The sequence below is a fragment of the Engraulis encrasicolus genome, chromosome 22 (genome assembly GCF_034702125.1).
Source record: "Engraulis encrasicolus isolate BLACKSEA-1 chromosome 22, IST_EnEncr_1.0, whole genome shotgun sequence".
Lineage (NCBI taxonomy): Eukaryota > Metazoa > Chordata > Actinopteri > Clupeiformes > Engraulidae > Engraulis > Engraulis encrasicolus.
In genome coordinates, this window is record NC_085878.1 from 41,467,237 (window position 1) to 41,492,236 (window position 25,000).

General features: G+C 45.3%; 1 protein-coding gene across 1 annotated transcript in view; it reads left to right on the forward strand.

Moving 5' to 3' along the window:
* prmt3 (protein arginine methyltransferase 3) overlaps positions 1-25,000 on the forward strand; it is a 103,218-nt gene that overhangs the window by 74,917 nt on the left and 3,301 nt on the right. The window contains exons 14-15 of the mRNA XM_063187878.1: positions 11,087-11,137; positions 13,020-13,107. Of these exons, the coding sequence (XP_063043948.1) occupies positions 11,087-11,137; positions 13,020-13,107 (139 nt within the window). The remainder of the gene's footprint in view (positions 1-11,086; positions 11,138-13,019; positions 13,108-25,000) is intronic.

The following is a 25,000-nucleotide window of genomic DNA, read 5'->3' on the forward strand; positions in this document are numbered from 1 at the left end:
CCTCCCTTGCTCTGGCCACCATGAACTCCTCCGTGAGGCCCTTTATTGGCAGGCTTAGCTTGTTGTTGTTGCCGTAGAGGGCGAGGCTGCTGAGACTCAGAGGGAGCCCCAGACAGCGTCGGAGGTGGCTGCTGACCCTCCGCTCAAACCCTTCCACGGTGGACATGGGAAATTCGTAAACCAGCAATGGCCATAGTATCCTGGGCAGGATGCCATGCTGGTACACCCATGCCTTGAACTTCCCCGGGAGGCCCGATTTGTCCACTGCAGTTAGCCAGCCGTCGAGTTGCTCTTTGGTAGCCCTGATGGAAGCTGTGTCCTTCAGGGAGCAGTCGAAGATCTTCCCCAGGCTTTTCACTGGCTTCTCTGTGACTAATGGAATCTGGGTGCCTCCCAGGAAAAAGCTGAACCGGTCAGTCACCTTCCCTGCCTTTAGGACTAGGGACCTGGATTTTTCTGGTTTGAAGCGCATGCGGGCCCAGGTGGTAAGCTTTTCCAAGCCCTGGAGGATCCATCTGCATCCTGGTACTGACGATGTTGTCACTGTCAGATCATCCATGAATGCCCTGATGGGGGGCTGACGGATCCCAGACTTGGTTGTGGGCCCTCTGCACTCCGGCTCGGCAGACTTGACCAGCATGTTCATGGCCAAGGCAAAGAGAATCACTGAAATGGTACATCCAGTGACGATCCCTTTCTCAAGCCGGTGCCGCTCTGATGTAACTGTACCAGAAGTGAATCTCAGGTGAAAGCTGTTGTAGTAGTCCATGATTAAGGCCTTGATGTTACCTGGGACATGGTGCCTCTCCAATGCCACCTCCACGAGCTTGTGGGGTATAGAACTATATGCATTAGCTAGATCCAGCCAAAGCACAGATAGGTTCCCTTTCTCCTCTCTGGCCTCTCTTATCAGCGGTGTCACCACACCGCTGTGTTCCAGGCACCCTGGTACCCCTGGGATCCCACCCTTTTGCACTGAAGAGTCAATGTTCTGATTCCGAAGTAGGTAGTCCGACAGCCGGCGGGAAAGGATACTGAAAAATATCTTCCCCTCGACATTGAGCAGCGAGATGGTCCTAAACTGCTCGATGGTGGTGGACCCCTCTTCCTTCGGAACCCATACCCCTTCTGCGGATCTCTACTGGTGAGCAACGATCCCTCTCCTCCAGATTGCCCTTAGGATTTTCCACAGACGGTTCAGGAGTTTGGGGCATCTCTTGTACACCAGGTAGGGTATACCATTGGGTCCAGGAGCCGAGTTGTTCCTTGCAGCCTTCACCGCAGACTGAGTTTCTTTCCAGGTGGGGGCCTTGGTGTTGAACTCGCAAACTGGCTCAGGTGGCTTGATTAGGTCTCTGCACTCTCCTAGGTCCTCCTCCCTCACGGCGTCGCTGTGTGTTTCGTGGAGGTATGAGTCCACATCCTCTTTTGTGCAGGTTAGGTGTCCACTGCGCTTCTGGCCTAGCAGCTGTTTGGTAAACCCAAAGGGGTTAGCTAGGAATGCAGCGCGTCTCTTAGCCCTTTCCTTCTCCCGTCTCCTGAGCCACTCTGCTCTTCTGAGGGTTAGCAACTTCTTCCTCAGAACACAGCGGATTTCTGCCAGCCCTGATTTCATGTCCTCACTTGCCCTCTTAAACTGATTCTTCAGGTCCCTGAGTTCCTGTCGCAGCTGTGAGATCTTCTCTGCCCTACGGTTTTTGGAGTAAGGGTTTGCAGCAGCGCTTCTCAACTGTTCCAAACCTTTCCGTGGCGATGCTGATGACCATGGTGGCCATGACCTGAAGTTTCCTATCTGCCCCTCCTTTCATTGTGGCTTCCAATATACCATCCAGGTCGTCATCGAGCTTCTGCCATTCACTCGCTTTACTAGCAGGAGGCCACTTAACCCGCTTTTGGTGTTGTGGGATGTCTGGTGCTAGGGCTTCCCGAGCGTGGAGATCCTGGGCGCTGTGGGGTGACTCCTGGCCCGGGTTCTCCTGCGTCTCACCAAGGTCCTCTGGAGTATGTGGGGGGCTGTGGGGTTCATGCCCGACTGGCTCCTCCTGTGGCTCGCGGAGGCTGTTCCTTGTGCGCTGCTCTGGCTTCTCTCGCACCAAGCATCTCATCTTGGTCTGGTGGATCTTCAAATGGTCTGGTGGATCTTTTATATCTGAATTAGAGTGGGAACCCTGAAAGCCTCCAAAAATGAAGAGACTGTGTGTCCAGTTTGCAGCATTTAGCCCCTTTTAACTCGTGTTCTGTTTCTCCTTTTGTTGTGTTGTTTCCCACATGTGTGAAATAAAATGAGTTTCAGTTGGGCCAAATTAAACAGTGATTCCCTGCCTTTTCAGCAAGCGTATACATGGGTTCTCAATTTTTGTCTTCCCCTGGCTGTGCACAACTCAAACCTCTGATTGTTGGAAACCGCTGCGATTGGAAACCGAGCGGGCAGGAGCGGGAATAAAGATGAATGGGAGCGGGCAGGAGCGGGAATAAAAATTAATGAGAGCGGGCAGGAGCGGGAATAAAAATGTATGAGAGCGGGAGTGCTAGCCTATTTTTTCATTTAAAAAAAACTCGTTTTTTTGATGAAACGGGAGTGGGATTGATTTTGAGTGGGAGTGGGCAGGATTGGGAAACATTCTTTTCAGGAGTGGACGGGATGGGATTTGTTTCTTTTACTACAGTCCGGGATGGGACGGGATGGGATTTTTTTTTCTGGGACCGGGATGGGACGGGAGTGAAAATTCACTCCCGTGTCATGCTCTACTCACAACACAACACCGTGTTTATAAACCCCCATGTATTGCCTTGTCTAGTTAGGGCAAGGTGTTTCACTCTACAGATGTAGGCCTTGACCTTCATTAGCCCTTAATGGCATTTTCTATCGTGCAAAATAAGCACTAATAACTTGGACCTTTATAGGGGAGCGACTCTAATGGCGTGCTGCCATGTTTCTGCATTGCCAAGATGGTGTGTGTGTGCGTGTGTGTGTGTCTGTGTGCGTGCGTGCGTGCATGCGCACGTGTGTGTGAGTTTGTGCATGTGTGAGTTTGTGCGTATGTGCGTGCGTGTGTGTGTGTGTGTGTGAGTTTGTGAAAGAGAGAGGGTGTAATCTGCGAGGGAGGTCGCAGCAGTATATCTTTTCCTCTGAGGTCTCCTGGGTGCTTTTGCTGAAATGGGATAGATTATCACCGCCTGGACTCTTGGGACTGTGTGTGTGTGTGTGAGGGACAGAGGGAGTGAGAGAGTGAGGGAGAGAGAGGGTGTGTGTGTATGAGGGAGGGAGGGGTGAGCTAGAGTTAGAGGGAAAGGGAGAGAGTATCATAAAAGTGAGAGATGGAGAAAGATTGTGCCTGTGAAAGAGAAGAGTCACAGACGATACAATATGTGAGAGAGTGAGTGTGTTCATAAGCAAGTGAGGGAGAATACAATGTGTCTATTTAAAGACTCTTTGCATAGCTTGCACTTGCAGAGTGTCCACTGCACGTTCTGTCCACACACCCACATTTAATAAAAATAAGAACGCCCTCAAACCCTTCTCAAACCTTTGTACTGGTAGCACAAGTAACTTTTTGTTGTCCTCTTTCCTGGCCATCCCTCGCACCAGACTCCAGGCCACCAGTGACAGAACCTTCCATGTAGCTGCTCCATTCCTTTGGAATAGATTACCCAACCACATTCAAAAGGCCCCTTCACTGGCCATCTTTAAAGAAAACCTGGTAACACTTCCAAATAAGGGGCCATAATTAACAGTAAAGTAGCTGCAACCTAATACTCAAGTAAGGGTTAATAATCATTACTTAATGCCACATTAGACACATATTAATTGTTATTAATGCATATGTTGAGCATTAGTAAGCAGTTACTTAACTATTAGATAACTATTACCTTGTGTTACAAGTTAATAGCATATTATTATTTAACTAATAGATAAGTAAGGGCACAGTTAATAGTTAAGTAGCTATCAGGTTATACTTAACTAAGGACCAAAATGAACACTTACTTAATACAAAAGTAAGGCATAACTAATGGTTAATTAATACATAAATATTGGGTTTTGGGACCCTTATATTAGAGTTGGCTGAGGATAACTAATGGTTAATTAATAGACAGATGTTGGTGTTTGGGACCCTTATATTAGAGTTGGCTGCAGATAACTAATGGTTAATTAATCGATAGATATTGGTGTTTGGGACCCTTATAATAGAGTTGGCTGAGCATACCTAATAGTTAAGTAATTAATCTACTGTGACATCTAGTTTTCACTCGTTCAAATCACTGTAATAGTGGCAACAGGAGCCATTATATAGCAAGGATTGGATGTACACTTCTCAATGATGGTGGGGTGATGAGATGTCATTTTTTCATGCACCACTTATTAGTTTTAATGGTAAAAACCCTACAATAAATGCAGAATATTATGAAGAGTAATAGTTTTGAAGCGAAACTAAACCATTCCTTTGTGATAATAGGTTAATGTTTGAGATTACTAGCTCCAAGAAGAGCAGTGCATGATGGGTACGCAATCTAGAGACGACAATATTTCGATATTATTTAATCATTAGATATGCCTTGCTTTTGTATTAAGTAAGTGTTAACTAATAGTTAAGTAAGGGTACAGTTAATAGTTAAGTAGCTATTAGGTAATACTTAACTAAGGACCTTAATTAACAATTACTTAATACAAAAGCAAGGCATATCTAATGATTAAATAATACCGAAATATTGTTGTCTGTAGATTGCGTACCCATCATGCACTGCACTTCTTTGAGCTAATATTCTCAAACATTAACTTCATTATCACAAAGAAATGGTTTAGTTTCGCTTCAAAACTATTACTCTTCATAATATTCTGCATTTATTGTAGGGTTTTTACCATTAAAATTAATAAGTGGTGCATGAAAAAATTACATCTCATCACCCCACCATCATTGAGAAATGTACGTCCAATCCTTGCTATATAATGGCTCCTGTTGCCACAATTACAGTGATTTGAATGAGTGAAAACTAGATGTCACAGTAGATTAATTACTTAACTATTAGGTATGCTCAGCCAACTCTATTATAAGGGTCCCAAACACCAATATCTATCAATTAATTAACCATTAGTTATCTGCAGCCAACTCTAATATAAGGGTCCCAAACACCAATATCTATCTATTAATTAACCATTAGTTATCCTCAGCCAACTCTAATATAAGGGTCCCAAAACCCAATATTTATGTATTAATTAACCATTAGTTATGCCTTACTTTTGTATTAAGTAAGTGTTAATTTTGGTCCTTAGTTAAGTATGACATGATAGCTACTTAACTATTAACTGTGCCATTACTTATCTATTAGTTAAATAATAATATGCTATTAACTTGTAACACAAGGTAATAGTTATCTAATAGTTAAGTAACTGCTTACTAATGCTCAACATATGCATTAATAACAATTAATATGTGTCTAATGTGGCATTAAGTAATGATTATTAACCCTTACTTAAGTATTAGGTTGTAGCTACTTTACTGTTAATTATGGCCCCTTATTTGGAAGTGTTACCGAAAACCTTAAAACACATCTCTTTTTGAAAGCCTTTGACTTCTAGTTTCCACAAGCACACAACTACATACTTAGACCCACACACACACATACACAGATATCATGAGGCGACTTTGGGTGTTTTGAAAGGCGCTATATAAAATGAAAGTATTAGTATTTTAATATGTATGTTGTTATTGGTCCTTTTTGGTACTTCATTACATCAGGACAGTGTTGGGAGTTGATAGGCCGGATTCGAACCCGGCTCCCCATGCCCATACTGCCCTTATAGAGCTTGAAAGTGACGTTACATCCACTGATTTCATGGAATCTCATGGCGCTTTTAGCGGAACATTTTTAGCATGTAATCCAATGGCGGTATTAAAATTGTATTTTGATCCCCTTTGAATTGTGCCAAGGGCTTGGCATATGTTGTTTCCAATATTTTTATGTAATTTTTCGTACCAAACACCAAACGATTTAGAAGGGTGTGTTCTTTCACATTTTTCATGCAGACGACCTCGGAACAAAATATAGATACTTCTACATGAATTATCTAAATTTAACAGTAAAGTTAACAATGAACAGCATATTTGTAATCCAGCGCATATAATGACTGGAATCAGAAGATATTTACTCGCTACCGTGGTGTCAGATGGTCGGCTGAGGACCCGTGAATGCGGAACTGTCACGTCCGTGTTTAAGCTCTGTATGCTCGCTATGACATAGCAACCCCCACCCCCAGCAGAAGAACTTTTTGTTGTTGTTTGTAACTTAACTCTCTTGAACTGATGCAACCATCAGTATCCACATGACACATAACGATCCTCTTCCTCCTCCTCCTTTCCATCCTATCAATCAATCAATCAATCAATCAATCATGTGTGCGAGCGGCTGTCAAGTGCGAATGACGGGCGGCTTTGATCCCGTGGACCGACGCACATCAACGAGGTGACTCCGCCCTGCTTGACGAGGGCTGGCGAGCCTGACGAGCAATTAAGGCTAATTCAGTAATTAGTGCCCCACTAAACACCCTGTACTCTTCATTAAAATCCATAATTACATCCTGCTGACGCTGTTTCTAGCTTTCTCTCTTTCTTTCTCTCTTTCTCTCTTTCTCTCTTTCTCTCTCTCTCTCTCTCTTTCTCTCTTTCTCTCTTTCTCTCTCTCTCTCTCTCTCTCTCTCTCTCTCTCTCTCTCTCTCTGTGCCTCTGCCTCTCTGCGTGTGGAGTGCAGTGTGGCGCAGCGTGCCTCGTGTCTGTGTGTGTGTGTGTGTGTGTGTGTGTGTGTGTGTGTGTGTGTGTGTGTGTGTGTGTGTGTGTGTGTGTGTGTGCGCGCTCTTTTATATAGTGTGTGTTTACTGTAGTTGTACGACTATTCGGTGGACTGTAGTGTGGTTTGTGTTACACGGCTGATGAGAGATGGCTGTGGTGAAAGGGGCATAAACAGGAACCCACGCCACGTGTTCAGAGTTTGTCCCCTTGGCGTTTTTAACGAAGGAGCATTTTACATTCACATTGTCAACTGAAGTGTGTGTGAGCGTGTGTGTGTGCGTGTGTGTGTATGTGCGTGCGTGTGTGCATGCATGTGTGCATGCGCGTGCGTGAAGGTCTTTGAAGTGCGAGGACTAGTTTTGCCGTGGGAGAGAGTGGCACATGGGTAGAGGTAATTATTTGTGAGTGGGGAAAACAATGAAATTAGCAGCGTGAGAAGAAAGGAAAGAAACCAAAGAGTATCGTTTAAGGCTATTTGGGCGTCGTGCTTGGCTTGGAAGCTAATGAAGACGTAATCGCGCATATTTGTCATTACTCATATAATTACTCTTATCTACTTCATTAGTTCTTCACTCGTCAGGTCTGTGCATCTGCATTTGTCTGTGGCTTCTGAATAAGTAAGTGATAAGTACAATAATAAATTGTTAAACAAGTTAGTACATGTATACTCTGCATTGTTCTTCAGAAGTCTACCAGTGATCAGAAGGTATACCTGATTTCTTTGTTTGTTTATAAACACGGTGTTGTGAGGAGGCGCAAGACACTGGCAGCCAACCACGCGAGCTAATTTCAATCAGAGGTTGAGTTGTGCGCAGCCTGGTTCGCGCAGCCAGGGGGAAGCAAAAAATGAGAACCGATGTAAACCTGACTGTAAAATTAAGATCGAAAAAAGATGAATAGTGGGGGGCGCTGTGGCGTAGTGCGCTAAGCCCCCCACATTTGGGCTTGCATGCCCACCAGGCTTGTACGAAATTCCGAATGGAAAGAACTTCAATTCAAAATAATGCCATAATACGAACAGTAGGTTGTGCCATTACCTTGAATTTCTTTGAATTTAATCTATACCACCCATTGACAGTACATAGAACACCACCACCTACTGTTCGTATTATGGCATTACTTTGAATTGAAATTCTTTCCATTCGGAATTTCGTACAAGCCTGATGCCCACGTGGACCCGGGTTCGAGTCTGGCCGAGGTTATTTCCTACCCCTGCCCCATCTCTCTCTCTCCCAACCATTTCCTGTCCGCTCTCATACTATTCTGTACTAATAAAGGCCAAAATGCCCTCCAAAAATACTTTAAAAAAAAGAAAAAAGCTGAATAATAAATAAAGATGTGTAGATAAAGATGGTGGAAAGATATATAGTGTGTCTCCTGTTTCTCCTTCTGTTGTTCTCTCCTTCATGCCTTATCTGCCTGTGTGTTGTTATCTGTCTCTTCATCTGTTCTCCATATCTCCTGGCGTAGAGATTACTTTAATCTGATCCTCTCACCTCTCCTGCATTTCAGACACACTCGCTTAGCTTTCTACCTTTTTTTCATGCCACTCTCCTTCATTCTGTCTCTCCTCTGTACTTCTTTTTTTCTCCCTCCATTTTTTTCTGTCATCCCCCCACCCCCTTCATTTTCTCTCTCTCCTCTCTCTCACACACACACACACACACACACACACACACACACACACACACACACACACACACACACACACACACATTCTGTTTTCTTGCTGTTTCTCATTCCCACTCACTCACACTCTCTCTTCCTCTCCTCCTCTCTTCCTCTCCTCCTCTCTTCCTCTCCTCCTCTCTCTCTTTCTCTCCCTCTCACTTCCCCCCCCGTGTGTCCCTCACTATACTCTCTTTCACTCATTCACACTCTCTCCCTCTCTTTCTCTTCTGTGTGTCTCTCATCCTCTCTCTATTCTTCTCTTCTTCTCTCACTTACACTCTCCCTCCATCCCTCTCTACCCCCTCTCTCTCCCTTTCCCTCTTTTTCTCTCCTGTGTTTCTTTCTTCCTCTCTCTGTCTATATCCCTCTCTTCTCTCACTCACACTCTCCCTCTCTCCCTCTGTCCCCCCTCTCTGTCCCTCTCTATCCCTCGCTCCTGTGCATTGATTGTGCTCTTTGTGTGAGCGGGCCGGCCCTTGTGTTGTCAGCTGCGTCAGGATTAAAAGCTATTAGTTCTGCATCATTGCCACTACAAGTATGCTCCTGAGATTGATAGAGTTGCTCCTCTTTCACAGGGGCCGGACTGGGAGGAAAACAGAACAGCCTGCATGCTGTGTGTGTGTGTGTGTGTGTGTCTCTCTCTCTGTGTGCTTGTGATTTCTGTTTATGCCTGTGTGTGTGTGTGTGCGTGTGCTTGTGTTTGTGTTTGTGTGCGTGCGTTTTCTGTGTATGCCTGTGTGTGTCTGTGTATGCCTGTGTGTGTGTGTGTGTGTGTGTGTGTGTGTGTGTGTGTGTGTGTGCGCGTTTGTGTGCGTGTGTGCGTTTTCTGTGTATGCCTGTGTGTGTTTGTGTTTGTATGCCCGTGTGTGTTTATGCCCGTGTGTGTGTGTTTATGCCCGTGTGTGTGTGTGTGTGTTTATGCCCGTGTGTGTGTGTGTGCTTCTCAGTGCTTCTCTCTCCATGTCTTGCCAACGAGAGTAGTGTTGTGCATCTGAATTATTTTTCCCCCACTCTGTAAAATGCAGTTTTTCAGCAGCAGCAGCAGCAGTGTGTAGTGTAGTGTTTTCCCTAATGCCCAGTACAGTGCGGTAAGACATTAGTCAGTGCACTGGTGCTTTTCCTCAGGCACCTCCTCTCCTTTCCTTTGTCTCCCCCTGTGCAAGTGCACACCTACAGCACAGCACAGCACCAGTGTTGCCAGATTGGGCTGTTTCCCGCCCAATTGGGCTGCTTAGGATGGCGGGTGAAAATGGCATTTTGCAGAAAAACCCGCCCAATTTTTGCCATAGGAATCAATAGAATTGGGCGGGATTTTGAGCTTCTAGGCGGGTTTTGAGCATTTTTTGGGCTGGAAATCCTCAGCCTCATCTGGCAACCCTGCACAGCACAGTACCCGCTGCAATAGTCTGCACAGGCTGCAGGATTTAAATATCCTTTAAACGCTCCTGTCTGTGTTAAATGCCTTTTTTTTGACACCGGTTACATTTTTTGCAATTTCAGCAGAATGTGTGTGTGAATGCTATACTGGAACGACACACTCTGGAAAATATTTTCATGCCCTCAGAGGGTAAAAAAAACAGAAATCGTACAAAGGTGTGTGTGTGTGTGTGTGTGTGTGTGTGTGTGTGTGTGTGTGTGTGTGTGTGTGTGTGTGTGTGTGTGTGTGTGTGTGTGTGTGTGTGTGTGTGTGTGTGTGTGTGCGCTTGTGTGCGTGTGTGTGCGTGTGTGTGTGCGTGTGTGTGTGTTACGAGGTCGGTCATCATTTGCATGGGCTCGGGGGACTTGTAATAGGGGTCGTTGTTGGTGTGTGTACTGTAGTATGCTAGCTCAGTGTGACTGGAACAATGCAGAGAGTTGGGCTCCATAAGCATGCTTCAGTGTTGAGATTGCAGTCCCAAAATGCAAGCATTTATACTGACATCGCAGGTTAGCTTTTTAGTAGAGATGTACCGGATCCTGATTTTTAGGATCCTGTCGGATACCGGATCCACTGCTTAAGATCCTGCCGGATCCGGAACCGGATACCGGATCCTACGAAAGGGTTGAAACACATAGCCAACTCGCACACGCGGGCCGTTTTTATTACGTTGACGCAAACTATTTTTAAGACTCACACTGCCTTCAGCGGCCGCTTCCATAGGGCTTTCACTCCATACAGCAATTGGGGTTGTGAAAGACTGACTGAAAAGCCTAGGCTACGTAAAAAGTAGATATGCCCCAGATCCTGATTTTTATGAAACTGCCGGATACCGGATCCACTACTTAAGATCCTGCCGGATCCAGATAGTCTGAAAAACCCTATTATCCTGCCGGATCCGGAACCGGATCTTGGATCCTGTACATCTCTGCTTTTTAGTTCTGTTGATATTGAATCGATGTTTACATGTTTAGAGTGCACAACTCAGCTGTATATGTAGGGTGAATTCAGGTAAATTGGGCCACTTTGGGTCATTCGCTTATATACAAAAAAGTGGCTCAATTTACCTGAATTCATCATACATCACTACCTATATTTTATTTGCGTAGGCAGTAACTGCAGTAAATTTCTCTAATTATTTTCTCTGCCAAGCTAAACAGTTTGAGGGTTTATGTGTAATGTCATGTTCTAACCTCCGCCTCATATATCATTCCAGGCTGTTGTGGGCTACTTTGACATTTTCTTCGACAAGAGCTGCGGAAACAAGGTAAGCCGTTAACATTGGTGCAGCGTGTGCGTGTGCGTGTGCGTGTGCGTGCGTGTGTGTGTGTGTGTGTGTGTGTGTGTGTGTGTGTGTGTGTGTGTGTGTGTGTGTACACTGGTAAGCATCCAGCCAATTACAGTCACATGTTAGCGTCCCTTAGCCCTCAGGCAATCTGAAGGCAATAGAAAGCCACACACACACACACACACACACACACACACACACACACACACACACACACACACACACACACACACACACACACACACACACACACACACACACACACAGCCTCACTGCTCCATTCATTCTTGCTGAAATAAGCACTTACTCCACTAGTGACCAAATGGAACGGCGGGCTAGGAAATGGCCAAACCTACGTTACAGACGCCAAACGGTGCAGTGGCAGAACCAACGAGCTGACTGCCTTTTTTTAATTGCGTTTTCCATCTTTCTCTCTCTGTCTTTTTTTCCCCTATGCTACCGTTTCAATAGCCAGTGGAAAGAAAGATGGATGGATGGATGGATGGATGGACAGCTCTCATGTCTGGCATGCTCACACGCTTTAAATGTGATGCATTTTTATTGCTTGTAGACTCAGTGTGGACAAACTTTTTATAGACGAGTGTAGGCACAGTGGCCGCGTGAAATAAGATGGGCGAGAAATAAAACCACACTCTCTCGCTCTCTCTCTCGCTCTCTCTCTCTCTCTCTCTCTCTCTCTCTCTCTCTCTCTCTCTCTCTCTCTCTCTCTCTCTCTCTCTCTCTCTCTCTCATTCTTTCTTTTTTTTAAACATGCAGCACTGCTACGCTACTAACGTTTCCTACCACTAGTGCTGCTGTTTTTGTCCTTGGCACTGGTGCGTTACCTGAAATGCCTCTGAGAGAAGCTGTTTTCTACGGTTCGTAAAGCATGCTGTGTAATGCAGCTCTGGTGGAGAGAAGGGCCTTTTCTACTGTTACACACTGCTTTTGGTAGACAATGCAGAGTATAACTTAATAGAGAACTACTGAACATTTTGGAAACAACTTTTTTTGTATTTTGTTTGACTACTAGCGGAATATACTATGTATGTAGAACAGTTTAACATTTTGGCAGTTAATTGTTAACCTTACGATACATGCTGTTGTGCTACCGGGTCAGGTGGCACTGAATTGTTCATGAAATTTAATGTAAATTATTTTTTTACTACCTGTGTATAGCATACAATGGTAAAACCCCATACAGTTTGAAGATTTAAAGAGTCAGCTTTCATTTGAGCCCAACCGCAATGAATAAAACTCTCTACAACGCTAACAACCAGAGATTGTTTATGTACGAGGAGATTGGACAGTACTGTAAACGTCCATAGAAATTAACGGTGAAGATTCGTAACGCAAATATGGCGTGTACTTGCACATCTCACGCCTTTCTGGTAACAAGAGCTAATTGTCAGCTGAGCTGCGTTGTCATTGATCCAATCATCTGGCTCCATCCACGCATGCGAATTGTTGCGCATGCGTAGATGTGAAAAGCTGTGGCTCCTGTGCCGTTATGGAACTACTGCTCATGCGCTCTGTCAAAAAAGTGAGAAATGTGGCTTAAAAAGCTTTATTTTGACTCATATGACACAACTAAGCATTCTAGATTGAGCAGCTTTTCATGGTGGTTTCAACCACATGTTTTTCACAACCGTTAGGTTTCCTCCCGTCTTCTACTCGGTTTCTCCATTCATTTTTCCCCATTGACTCTCAGATCTGGTCTTACTAATCGCGAAATAGCACCCCGAAGGTGTCAAAAAGATGGCGGTCATGTGTCCTAACTTATACTGGAAAGAACTTTGCTAACAACGCTAGTTGGATCATCTGTGTATGACACATCATGACTTTTGACTTCATATTGCAGGTGATGTTCTCCACTGGACCTCAGTGCACCAAGACCCATTGGAAACAGACAGTCTTCCTGATTGAAGAGCCTTTTCCTGTACAGTCAGGTATGTGTGGCTTGCCAATGCTCTAGTCTAGCCGTTTCTTGACCAAGACAAGGTAGAGATTAGTAATTAAAAGCAAAAATGTTTTTGAAAATTACATTACATTGCATTTGGCAGGCGTTTTATAACCAAAGCGACTTACCTCACTAGCAGATACAAGTGCACAGGAAATATACAGAACAACAAGTGCAGATGCAAAGAAGGGTTAGTTTTTTTTTGTTGTTTTTTTTAAGTAGTAAGGGTACACACACACACACACACACACATAATGTCAAGAGTCTGGCCTAGGGCTAGGACAGCTCAAGCATTAGTGTAGTAGAACATGCTATCTAACACATTAAACCTGTCACATTTCTGTATGTGGAGTTGGCAAACTCAATAGTGGTTGCCATATTGCACCGCCATTTTTGAGACTGTCCACGGCAACACTATGAGACAACACTAATGCCCACGGCACGCTGCTTCCAGTGATATGGCTCCGGTACTAATGGAAGTCATTAATTGTCTACAGCATTGTCTCCAAACAAAGGCCCACGGGCCAAATTCGGCCCGAGGATGGCAAACATTTGACCCGCCATGAGGTCAGAACAAATGAAAACATAAATATGTTTGATTTTCGATCACTAAAACTTCATTGGGTCATATCTCTCCAAAGCATTCACAGAGAATTAAGGAAAACGGAAACGCTTACATTTGTTCTCTATTCAGACATCTAAACTTGTTTCTCATTGGGTTGGGGCGTTGGTTTGGCCCGCAGCCTCACTTGCTTTACAAAATTTGGCCCTTGGAGAAAAATAATTGGAGACCATTGATCTACAGAGTCCCTCATTTCATGTGAAGTTTGAGTTCAGGTGAGCACAGTGCAGAAGAACTTGTTCTTCCGAGGCTCTCTGCACACGTAAAAAATGTAATTGCTTCTTCTAAGAAAATGCCGTTTCTTTTATTTTCCTCTTTGTCTTATACATACTCACCACTAGGGGAGAAAAGACACTGGGTGTCTTTGAATTACCAAAGTAGCACAGATGCTGTGACATGAACAATCGATTAAAAAAAAAAAAAAAATCCCTCATTGTCATACACATCCTCACCACTAGTGGAGGAAAATCAGGCAGAATGCCTTTTACTAGTCCAATTAGTCAAGTCAAGTCAATTTTATTCGTAAAGCACTTTAAAATGCAACAGAGGTAACTGTCCAAAGTGCTGGACAAGTAAGAGGACTTGAAAGAACCCATAGAACACACAGACAGACATACTTTGAGGACACAGTACAAATACAAAGACCACTTTGGGAGAAACTAAGGGAGAAATAGTCACAATCAGTAAGATCTAAAAACTGAGTATCATGTAGAAAAAAGGTGGCCAGGCATAATAGTGAGTATAGGTTAATAAATAACTAGGGCAGTGTTTCTCAACCTTTTTTTAGGCGAGGCACCCTTTCAATTCATGAAAAATTTCAAGGCATCCCAAACACACAAGCTGTAACATGGCATCGCATCCGATACCACACAAGCTTAGAAAAGTAACACATTTGGAAACGTCACACGACCCACGTTCGAAGTTGCAGCAGGGGCAGGGGCGACCTGTGTTTAGTTATTGTGCATAAATGGCAGATGAAAGATTCCACTGACTAGCATTAACTTATGTAATCTAATACATATTTGTCAAAATTGACAAGTTATTTATCAGCCACGTTCCACGGCACCCCTGAGGGGGCCCTGCGGCACCCCAGGGTGCCCCGGCACCCCTGTTAAGAAACACTGAACTAGGGGATTGGAGGATAGCTAGGAGGACAGAGCGTAAAGGGACAGTTTCATAAAAACACATTTTAAAAATCTAAGGGGTTCAGCACAGAGGCTTTGACACAACCACAGACATTGTCTGAGACCACGACACCATGTTGTTACACAGTTGTGCATGTCTGTTTGTTTAGATCTGCGTATGTCACCTATTTGTGTCTGTTTGTTTAGATGTGTATGTCTGTCACCTGTTTGTTTAGATGTGTATGTATGTCACCTGTTTGTGTCTGTTTGTTTAGATGTGTCTGTCTGTCACCTGTTTGTTAGATGTGTACGTCTGTCACCTGTTTGTTTAGATGTGTACTTCTGTTTGTTTAGATGTGTACTTCTGTTTGTTTAGATGTGTATGTCTGTCACCTGTTTGTTTAGATGTGTATGTCTGTTTGTTTAGATGTGTATGTCTGTCACCTGTTTGTTTCAACACGGACACCCGTGAACATCAGCCTCTTATCTGTTCCGTGGTCTGACACGGCAGTCATCGCACCTGACACCTGTTATCTGTCAGCGTTCAACTGACAGGCCATGATCGAGAAGGCTGTGTGTGTGTGTGCGTGCGTGTTTGTGGACGCCGTGTGTGCCGATTGAGCAGCTTGCATTTGCCTGTGCATCCCAACAAGCGCCCTGTAAAACTCCCATGTTTTTTTTTCTTCATTCCTTCGCTGCATGCATGTTTCTCTTGAAGATGTATACTTGTTTATAAGAACCGTGAGTTGAAAGATTGTGCACATTCCAGGAAAAGGTGCAGGACAAAGGCTGGCTGACTTTTGGAGAGAGAGGTCCGCACACTTAAAATCCTTTTTTGTTTTCTTTTGTTATTTCATGGCTGGATTACGTTTTGACTTCAACAGTCTTCATCAGATTCTCTCAGGAGAATCCAGCCATGAAATAATGAAAGAAAACAAAAAGGATTTTAAATGAAACTATGAGAACCGTGAGGCATCAAGCAGAGAGCATCCCACCAGTTGGCCATCCAGTGGTTTGAATCGGACATGACAAGAGCAGGTCTGATAGTATTCAGGCTCCATGCCTGATTTCAGGCTTGGCAGAGTTTGCAAAAATAAAAACATTGATAATAATTAGCCATTAGGTTATTCTTATCTCAGAAAGTGTTACAGGTTCAGGGTTTTCTTCTACTATCAGGCTTGAATAATGGTCATACACAGGGTATTAAATGTTTAAATAATGTGTCAAAATAGGCCTACGTTATGTCACAATGCAATATCTTGTCGTCGTCGTTAGAGCAGGGAAAAAAGTTCAGGCTCAGGATTTTTTTTCACTATCACCCCTGCAAGAGAAAATACTGGCAGTGGATACGACATGCAGACAGTACTCTGTGCTGCAACAACATACAATGCACTCAGTACTCTCTGTTAAGTGTTAAACTGTACATGTACAAGGCAGGGGTGGAAATCAGCACCCGTCCACCTGCCAATGACTGGTAAATTTCAGTGGTGACTGGTAAATTTTTCAACCCACCAGTCACTTTGACTGGCAAAAACAGTGAGTGACTGGTAGATTCTGAAATCTACCTGCCCCCGTGACTGGTGGGGAAAAAACTCGAGTTCCACCCCCTGGTACAAGGTCCTCAGAACTATGTCTTGTCCAAGCCCTCCCAAAAGCAAATTGTTTTTTCGCCGTGGCTTAATGGTAAGGGAGGTGGTATTAGGATCACAGGGTTGCAGGATCGAATCCTACCCTTACCTCTCCCTACACCTCCATCCATGGCTGAAGTGCCCTTGAGCAAGGCACCTAACCCCACAAAAGCTCAAGGTACTGTAACCAATACCCTGTTAAATAACCATAAGTCGTTTTGGATAAAAGTGTTAAGTGTAAGTGTAATGCAAGTGTAAGTGTAATGCAATCTAATACTGTATAATGTAAGGTTTTTTGTTGGGCCAACAGACAGATGGCTGTACCGACCGACATGGTGGTGTATGGAGTCCCTGCATGCGGCTGGAAAGCCTTGTATTGTTTTGTTGTGAATAGCAGTGCTGTAGCACAAGACAAGCTCTGAAGGCCGACATTCAAATGCAGACGGGAGGCAGACAGTAATGTAGAGGTCAGCCTGTATCGTGCAGCTTTTTCACCGCTAGTAACCCTCGCCGTGCTCATGCTGCTGTATAAAATATGAGCAGCCCGATGTATGTTGGCAGTATTCACACACCCCTACCCTTCAACACCACCACTGTCTTAACACACACACACACACACACACACACACCAGCGCCTCCTTCCATGGCAGACGATACTTATCTTATCCGAATGGAAATCTGAGCAATGTCAGCTGATGCCACGATGGATGAGGCCTCGCCTCCTATCCTATCCTCTCCTCTCCTCTCCTCTCCTCTCCTCTCCTGCTCATCTCCTCTCCTCTCCTGCTCCTTTCCTCTTCTCTCCTCTCCTCTCCACTCCACTCCACTCCTCTTCTCTCCTCTTGTTTCCTAATCCTCTCCTTCTCTCCTGCTCCTCCCCTCCCCTCTCTCCTCTCCACACTCCATAACACTGCCCGACAGCCGTTATAAATTGGCCCCAGGCCTACGTGCCGCACGCCTGAGTGCCAGCTCGGCTGCCGCTGGTGTGTATCGGACAGCTACAGTACAGCGAGGGGCCCGTCCCGGCCGGCCGGCCGCAGCGCAGCACCGTAATACGGTGGCTGATAAGGGCACTGGCCGTCCCGTCCCGTCCTGTCAAGCCGTGCGTGGTGCGCTAACCGCTTAAAACCGCACTCGCCTGCTGCCTGGCTGATCTGATGAACGCCGCCGTACCGTTAGATAAACATGGAAAGCAGGGAGAGTCCTGCCCTGACGTCCAGAGCCATGGTTTTTTTTTTGGTTTTTTTTTTTTCATTTTCCCTTAAAAAAAAAAAAAAAAAACTTTATTTATATATTTTATTTATTTATTTATTTATTTATTTGGCCTGCGGCTCAGTGAGCGATCCCTCAGGTGTAATTTGCTTTGGCAATGCCGTCCTTTATCGCTCAGGTCATCCTGAGCAGGAGGGAAACACTACACTGCCCCTCTCCCTCGTGGCACTGATGTGTGCGTGTGTGTGTGTGTGTGTGTGCGTGTACAGTATGTGCTTACTCTAGGTTATACACAGAGCAACATTTGCATCACGTTCACAGCTCCTGTCCCACTGCCTTGCAATACAGTATGTCTCTGTTTTGAATGCTTCGAGTTGGGCTTTTTGAGCCTTAGAATAGAATTGAATAGAATAGAATAGAATAGACTTTATTGTCATTCCAGCATGAAAATGTCCTATGGTTTCACAGAATATAAACAGAATATAAACACAAATAGACACGAATAGACAAAGCACACATACAAATCGCAATGTTTTGGGGGGGGGCTTTTTAGCCTTTATTGGTTTTTGTGAGACAGGATAGTGAAGGAGAGACAGGAAGTGAGCTGGGAGAGAGAGATGGGGAAGGACCGGCAAAGGACCCGGACCGGGAATCGAACCCGGGTCGGCCGAGTGGTAAACATGTGCCCTACCATATCAGCCACGGTAGGGCCACATTCTTCACATTTCACTTGGGGTCTCTCGCCAGTCAATTGGCGATTCATTGTGATTAATATTTTTAAATCGATTGACACAATCAATTAAAGTCGATAAATCAATTAATCTTTGACATCCCTAAACCTCACACAACCTAACTTTCCGTACTCCTCCTGCCAACCTACTTTACTCCTCTTTTTCATCCCTATTAGCTGACGACCATCAAGGCACTGCTTACACATGCTGTAATGCCTTACCTTATTTTTTTTCCATGCATTTCAAAATAATTGTCCTTCTATGTTGTTTTTTGTATCACAATGTTCAGTTCTCAGACACTCTGTAAGGCATGGGAGCTGGACAATTGGGGCTGCTTCAGTGACTCGCTGGCCAAATGTGTGTGTGTCTCTCTCTCTCTCTGTCTCTCTCTCTCTCTCTCTCTCTCTCTCTCTCTCTCTCTCTCTCTCTCTCTCTCTCTCTCTCTCTCTCTCTCTCTCTCTCTCTCTCTCACACACACACACACACACACACACACACACACACACACACACACACACACACACACACACACACACACACACACACACACACACACACACACACACCCACACACCTCTGTAAGGCCCGTGGCACTGGCTGGAAGTGCTGGAAGCTTGGCCACCCAGATCAGCTGATGGCATGCCGCTGGCCAACTAGAACAAAGTGTCCACCGCACTTCAACTCATGCCAGGCACCTTGATGGGGGACGGGGGGTGTTGAGTTGGGTTCTGGGAGGGGAGTTTAGCTGTCTTGGCCAAGATTAGGCTTCCATAGAGACCGAGAGAGACAGAGTGAGAGGCAGAGAGAGAGACTGTGCGTGCGTGCGTGCGTGCATGCGTGCATTTCTATGTGTGTATATGTGTCAGACTGGAGTGTGTGTATGTGTGTGTTGCAGCCTTGGTGGGCAGTGTGTGTGTGTGTGTGTGTAGTACGTAGGCTGGACCCAGTGCCAGCTGTAGTCCATTGGCGGTAATGAAGACAGATTAACCTGAGAGGTCAAGTCCTCAAGTGCGGCCCTCTGAGGAGGAGGAGGATGAGGAGGAGACAGGGGAGGAGGAGGAGGAGGAGGAGGAAGACTCCTGTTCACTTGTCGGGTCGTCCTGGAGATTCTGAAATAGGACCGTGTCTTACATCAACATGCACACACCACGCGCGCGCCGCGCACATGCTCGCATGCACACATGTACAAACGCACATTTATATCGACAAAACGTACTGTATTTGGGACATACTAATAAATGTTGGTTTATTATTTAGTAAATATTCATGAAAAGATCAAATCTAGCAATAGGCAGCACAGTTTCAATAGTTGCAATACAATACCTATTCTGGTCACAATCCTTCACAGTGCACCTTTAATTTCCCTTGGGATCAATAGATTATACTCTACTCTACTCTACTCTACACACACACACACACACACACACACACACACACACACACACACACACACACACACACACACACACACACACACACACACACACACACACTACAGTTCAGATTTAGTACTTTGAGTTGAGTGCAGGGCTGCAGACAGCTTTGACCGGGCCCGGGTCAATATCACCAAAAAGGCCTAAATACCCAATACATACAATGTAATGCAGACCCAGTTCTGTGCCCGGGTTTCTCTCCCTCGGTTTGGTTTGGTTTGGTTTGGTTGATGGTATTAGGTGTTTTGAGGATATTTAGTCTTCAAATGCTGAAAAGTGGAGTGAGAAAGGGAGAGAGTGAGTGAGTGAGTGAGTGTGAGTGGGAGACTGACAAAGAGTGTGTGTGTGAGAGAGAGAGAGAGAGAGAGAGAGAGAGAGAGAGAGAGAGAGAGAGAGAGAGAGAGAGACTGTTGAGATGGCTCTGAGAAGAAGCAATGAATACTGGGCGCACAGAAGATTTATCGTCTCGTTTTAACTCTCTCATTCTCTCTAGCCCAGCATCTCCACCAGCCCCAAGAACTCTCCCTCTCTCTCCCAAACCCCCCTCTCCCTCTCTCTCCCAACCCCCTCTCTCCCTCTCTCTCCCAAACCCCCCTCTCCCTCTCTCTCCCAACCCCCTCTCTCCCTCTCTCTCCCAAACCCCCCTCTCCCTCTCTCTCCCAAACCCCCCTCTCCCTCTCTCTCCCAAACCCCCCTCTCCCTCTCTCTCCCAAACCCCCCTCTCCCACTCTCTTCCAGACCTCCCTTCTCTCTTGCAGACCCCTCGATCTCTGGCTGGTCAAACAGAAATTAGCTTTTTATGTTTTTCACCCCCCCTCTCCTCACCTCCAATCCTTGAACACCCATTAACTGTGTTTGCTGGCCAGCATCCAGCCACGTCAGGGCTGGTTGTACAGCTGCTTTTTAAAGCATGTCGACTGGCTCGTCATGTTCACAGCCTCCCCCTAGCCTCGCCCCTCTGCTTTCCCCATGTGTGTTGGTCAGTGTTTGCCATGAAGAGCAGAGTTATCAAAGTCAGCTCAAAGGCAAAGCCAGATCACTCACTTTCACCACTCGTCCTTGCCATATTTGGTGACCAGGGCTTTGAACCGGTTCAAGGAAAGAAAACGAACAGAAAAAAGTATTCTATTTGAAACAGGAGCTTTATTACTTTTTATTTTTCCCGAAACATAAATGCTTATTCAAAATAATGCTTACAGTTTTTATCGTTTCTCAAAGGTGTGGGATTTTGTTGTTGCCCACTGAGGTAGCATAGCTACATGACTTTATAATGTTGACGTTTGTGTTGAAAATCCTTCTTCGGTTAGCAATAAACAACACATTTAAAATTACAATTGTTTTGAGTTATTCTTGTCTTATTTAATGGAGGTTGCAATAGCGTTACATTTGGTTCAAGCTGGATGAGACATAATTTTATAGCCATTTGCAAAACAGCTGACAGGGCACGTAATTAACCATTCTGGGAACGACATTTTTCTGTTCTAACTGGTTCGAGAACGTTTATTTAATGGTGGAGCACAAAGACGGAAACGTTAAAATTTAATTTCTGTTTGCAAAAAAACAATTGGGAAAAAATCTTGTTCAAAGCCACGCTGGACGACTTACACCGGAATACAGTTCACACTCATGGCCCTTGGCCCATGTTAAATGTGTCACAGTCAGACCTTGATAGTCGCACTCGATGAAATGTGAAATGTGTCCTCCTTTCTCGATCTGACAAATACGTGACAAGTCGTCGTCTGTTGTCATTCATAAAAGAAGATTTAAGAGATGACACCGTACAAAGATTAATGGCATCAAATATATCAAGTGTCAAGCCCTGATGGTTTATGATGCGCCTGGCGCCTGATGTATCGGCATCAGAGGCCGCAGAGAGTCTTATTTAATATGTTTGTCAGAGTCTGTAATTAATTTTCTTTAGCCATGGTGGAGAGAGAGAGAGAGAGAGAGAGAGAGAGAGAGAGAGAGAGAGAGAGAGAGAGAGAGAGAGAGAGAGAGAGAGAGAGAGAGAGAGAGAGAGAGAGAGAGAGGTTGCAGAAGCATCACAGCACACAGAGAGAGAGAGAGAGAGAGAGAGAGACTGAGAGAGAGACTGAGAGACTGAGACTACAGCATGCTCCAGTGTGTAAGCCTCATCTCCTCCGGAACAGAACCGCCCTGGCCTGGCAGCCCCAATAAATTAGACGCCACATCATTTGTCTTGCTTTGCTTTTGTTTTGGTTCTTCTATTAAGAAGTGGAGATGATGTTTTCTGCTCCTTAACAACCACCACCCCTCCCTCTCCTCCCCTACCTCACACACCAATGGACCTCTATGAGAGAGTCACCTGCTGTACTTGACGCCTGTCCTGTGTGTACCTGTGAGAGGTCAGACATTGTATTTTTCCAGCTCTAGTCCCATGATCCTTTGCGTGGCCACAAAAGGCAGGAGGCCGCCTCATAGTCATGTGCTGCCAGTGATACAGACCCCAGGAGAGACAGGAAGCTTCTGCATAATTCACTTAGAGGTTTTTGGACGTTTTTTTTATTGGCCCTCGAGCAACAAAAACCAAAGCCAATCTCCTCCTCGCTGGCTGGCGCCGTAACTTCCGCGAGCGTCGGGGCCTGGCGAGAGGTGCCGTAGGGTCCTTGAGGTGTCCGGGGGCAGGCTGTCTTCCGATAGGAGGAGAGGAGGGGAGGACACGGAGCAGTAGAAGAGAGAAGAGGGGTGTTGGGGGTAGCAAGGTAGAGAGGGAGGGGGAGAAGATGAGAGGAGAGGATAGAGGAGGATAAGCGAGTCTGGCGGGCGGTGCGGAGGGGTGTAGATGGGTCTGGGGAATGAGGAGAGAAAAGGAGGAGAGTGAAGGTAGAGGAAAAGGGGATGGAAATAAGAGGGGGGGTTAGGGAGGCGGGGCCGAGCAGCACTGGGGAAGTTAGCGGGACGGCTTTGTGACTCCTGGACCTTGTTTTATTGGCTGCAGACATGGCTGGTGGATATACGAGTGTCACGGGGCCGGATTAACGCACAGGCTAGATATGGCTGCAGCCTAGGGGCCCCCACCTGCCAGGGGCCCCCTGATTGCCCAAAAGTGAAAAATGGCAGAATTGGGACAAGACGCAATATGGAAAAATTGATCCATCGTGTTGAGAACAGTTGACAGACATGTTATCCTGAATATCTAGCTCGTAATTATGACAATGTCTATGTACTTTTTTTTTTTTTTGGCAAAATTTGCCCTCTGGGGGGGGGCACAGCAACCTGTAGCCTAGGGGCCCCAGGCCATCTTAATCCGGCCCTGCGAGTGAGTGCGTCCGGCATGCCGTGCGTGTGTGCAGCTGTGTCGTGCTGCTGTGCCGTGCGTGTTGCTGTGTCGTGCTGCAGAGGTGCTGCTGGAACAGAATGCTGATCCCTCCACTAAGGGTGTAAATAGTAATCATCGAAATGTATCGATGCATTGATTCTACGGCCGACGATTTAATCGAATTGTATCGTATCGTGGGGCATTTTTAAGTATCGTAAATAATCCAGACGCTGGCCCCTGTCCAATGCCCTAGCTCCATAGCATAATAGAAATGGTAAAGTAATTGGAAAAAATCGAATCACATCACATCGCATCGTGGGGAATTCTTAAATATCGAAAATAATCGAATCCCTGCTTTAAGAAATTGATACCGTATCGTATCGTCATGGAGGCTGTGATTTTACACCCCTACCTTCCACCCTTCTTAGCTCCACTCCAGTCCACTCTGCGGTGAACACTGGTCCTGCCCGACCGACCGACTGAACATGACCATGACCATGCTCCATGCACCACTAGCCCATTTGGCCAACCCTCCTCACACTCTTCCAGAATTGGATTCAGACCTAGAAACTAGGGCTGCACAATATATCGAAAATATATCGAAATCGCGATATCAAGAGTGGTGATATGCGTATCGCGAAAATTGCCAATTATCACGAACGAAGTAAAACATTTATGTGCTGTCCATTCACTTCTGAATGTCAACAAATGTGTAAGAAGCCCGCCATGACCAAAGCCAAATTTGTGACAAGAAAAACACTCGGCTATATTTCTAAATGTCGTTTGAATATCGTTATCGAGGTATTGCATGCTTGTTATCGAGTATCGATTTTTTTCTGATATCGTGCAGCCCTACTAGAAACGATCCGAAGACAGAGAAAAGCCATGTGAAGATCATACATTAGTGCTTACCAATTGGTCAGAACACAGATCTCCCCTCTGCACTTCTCTGCTTTTCTCTCCTCTGCCGGAAACACTGCTTTAGTCACTCTAGCCAGGACCCCATTTTTCCCCTAACTCTCTAGTGGCCATTTAAGAGTTCATTTCAGTATTCATAAGCCAGTGGCAATTAAATGGTTAACTTAACCTGGTACTAAAAAGTCATGCAAAAAGCAGCATTTATATTTTGCATCTGAAACACACCACCATGCAATATTTCTGTGCAATTCTCAAGCATTTAGCAGGTGATTGGTGTGAATTCCCATGTCTGTTATGCACAGTAGCAAGCTCTTGCTTTAGTTTACCTTCCACAGGCTACCGTAGTCCCTCTGGGAAGTCTGCATTTTAGAAGTTGTTTATGTTTTATAAAAGGGAGGGGAGGAATTATTGGCATGGATACCAGTTTGTGTTCCACAATATCAGTTCTCTTTACCCAACCTTCACTTTGTTTGCCAGCCAGCAGAACTTTTATCCATTGGGGGATATATCACTGGCCATCTGAGGTCAACCTATTACGCTTCTGGCTGTAGTTTGGAGTGGAGCAAAACATTAATTCTGTTTTTTTCTTCTTCTTCTTACTGATGGAAATCTTTCCATTGTTTACAGAGGGGGGCACTCTTGAGTTCTCCCATTGGTTCCTACATCTTGAGTGTCATTACTCTACTTCAGAGTTTCTCAAAGTGGGTCGCACACCCCCCTGTGGGGGTATGGAGGCATCCAGATCTTCTGAGGGGAGGAATGATGGAAAAAGTTTGAGAACCACCAGCCCTTTTGTGAGCTCTGTAACGATTTGATGTTGTGACTGTGAAGCTAAATTTCATCAAGGGGAGAACAAAGTATGCTTTACGTTTAAACATTCAAAAATGAACGCTGGTGGAAGCTGTGTTTCTATTATAGGTTAATACGTTTACTG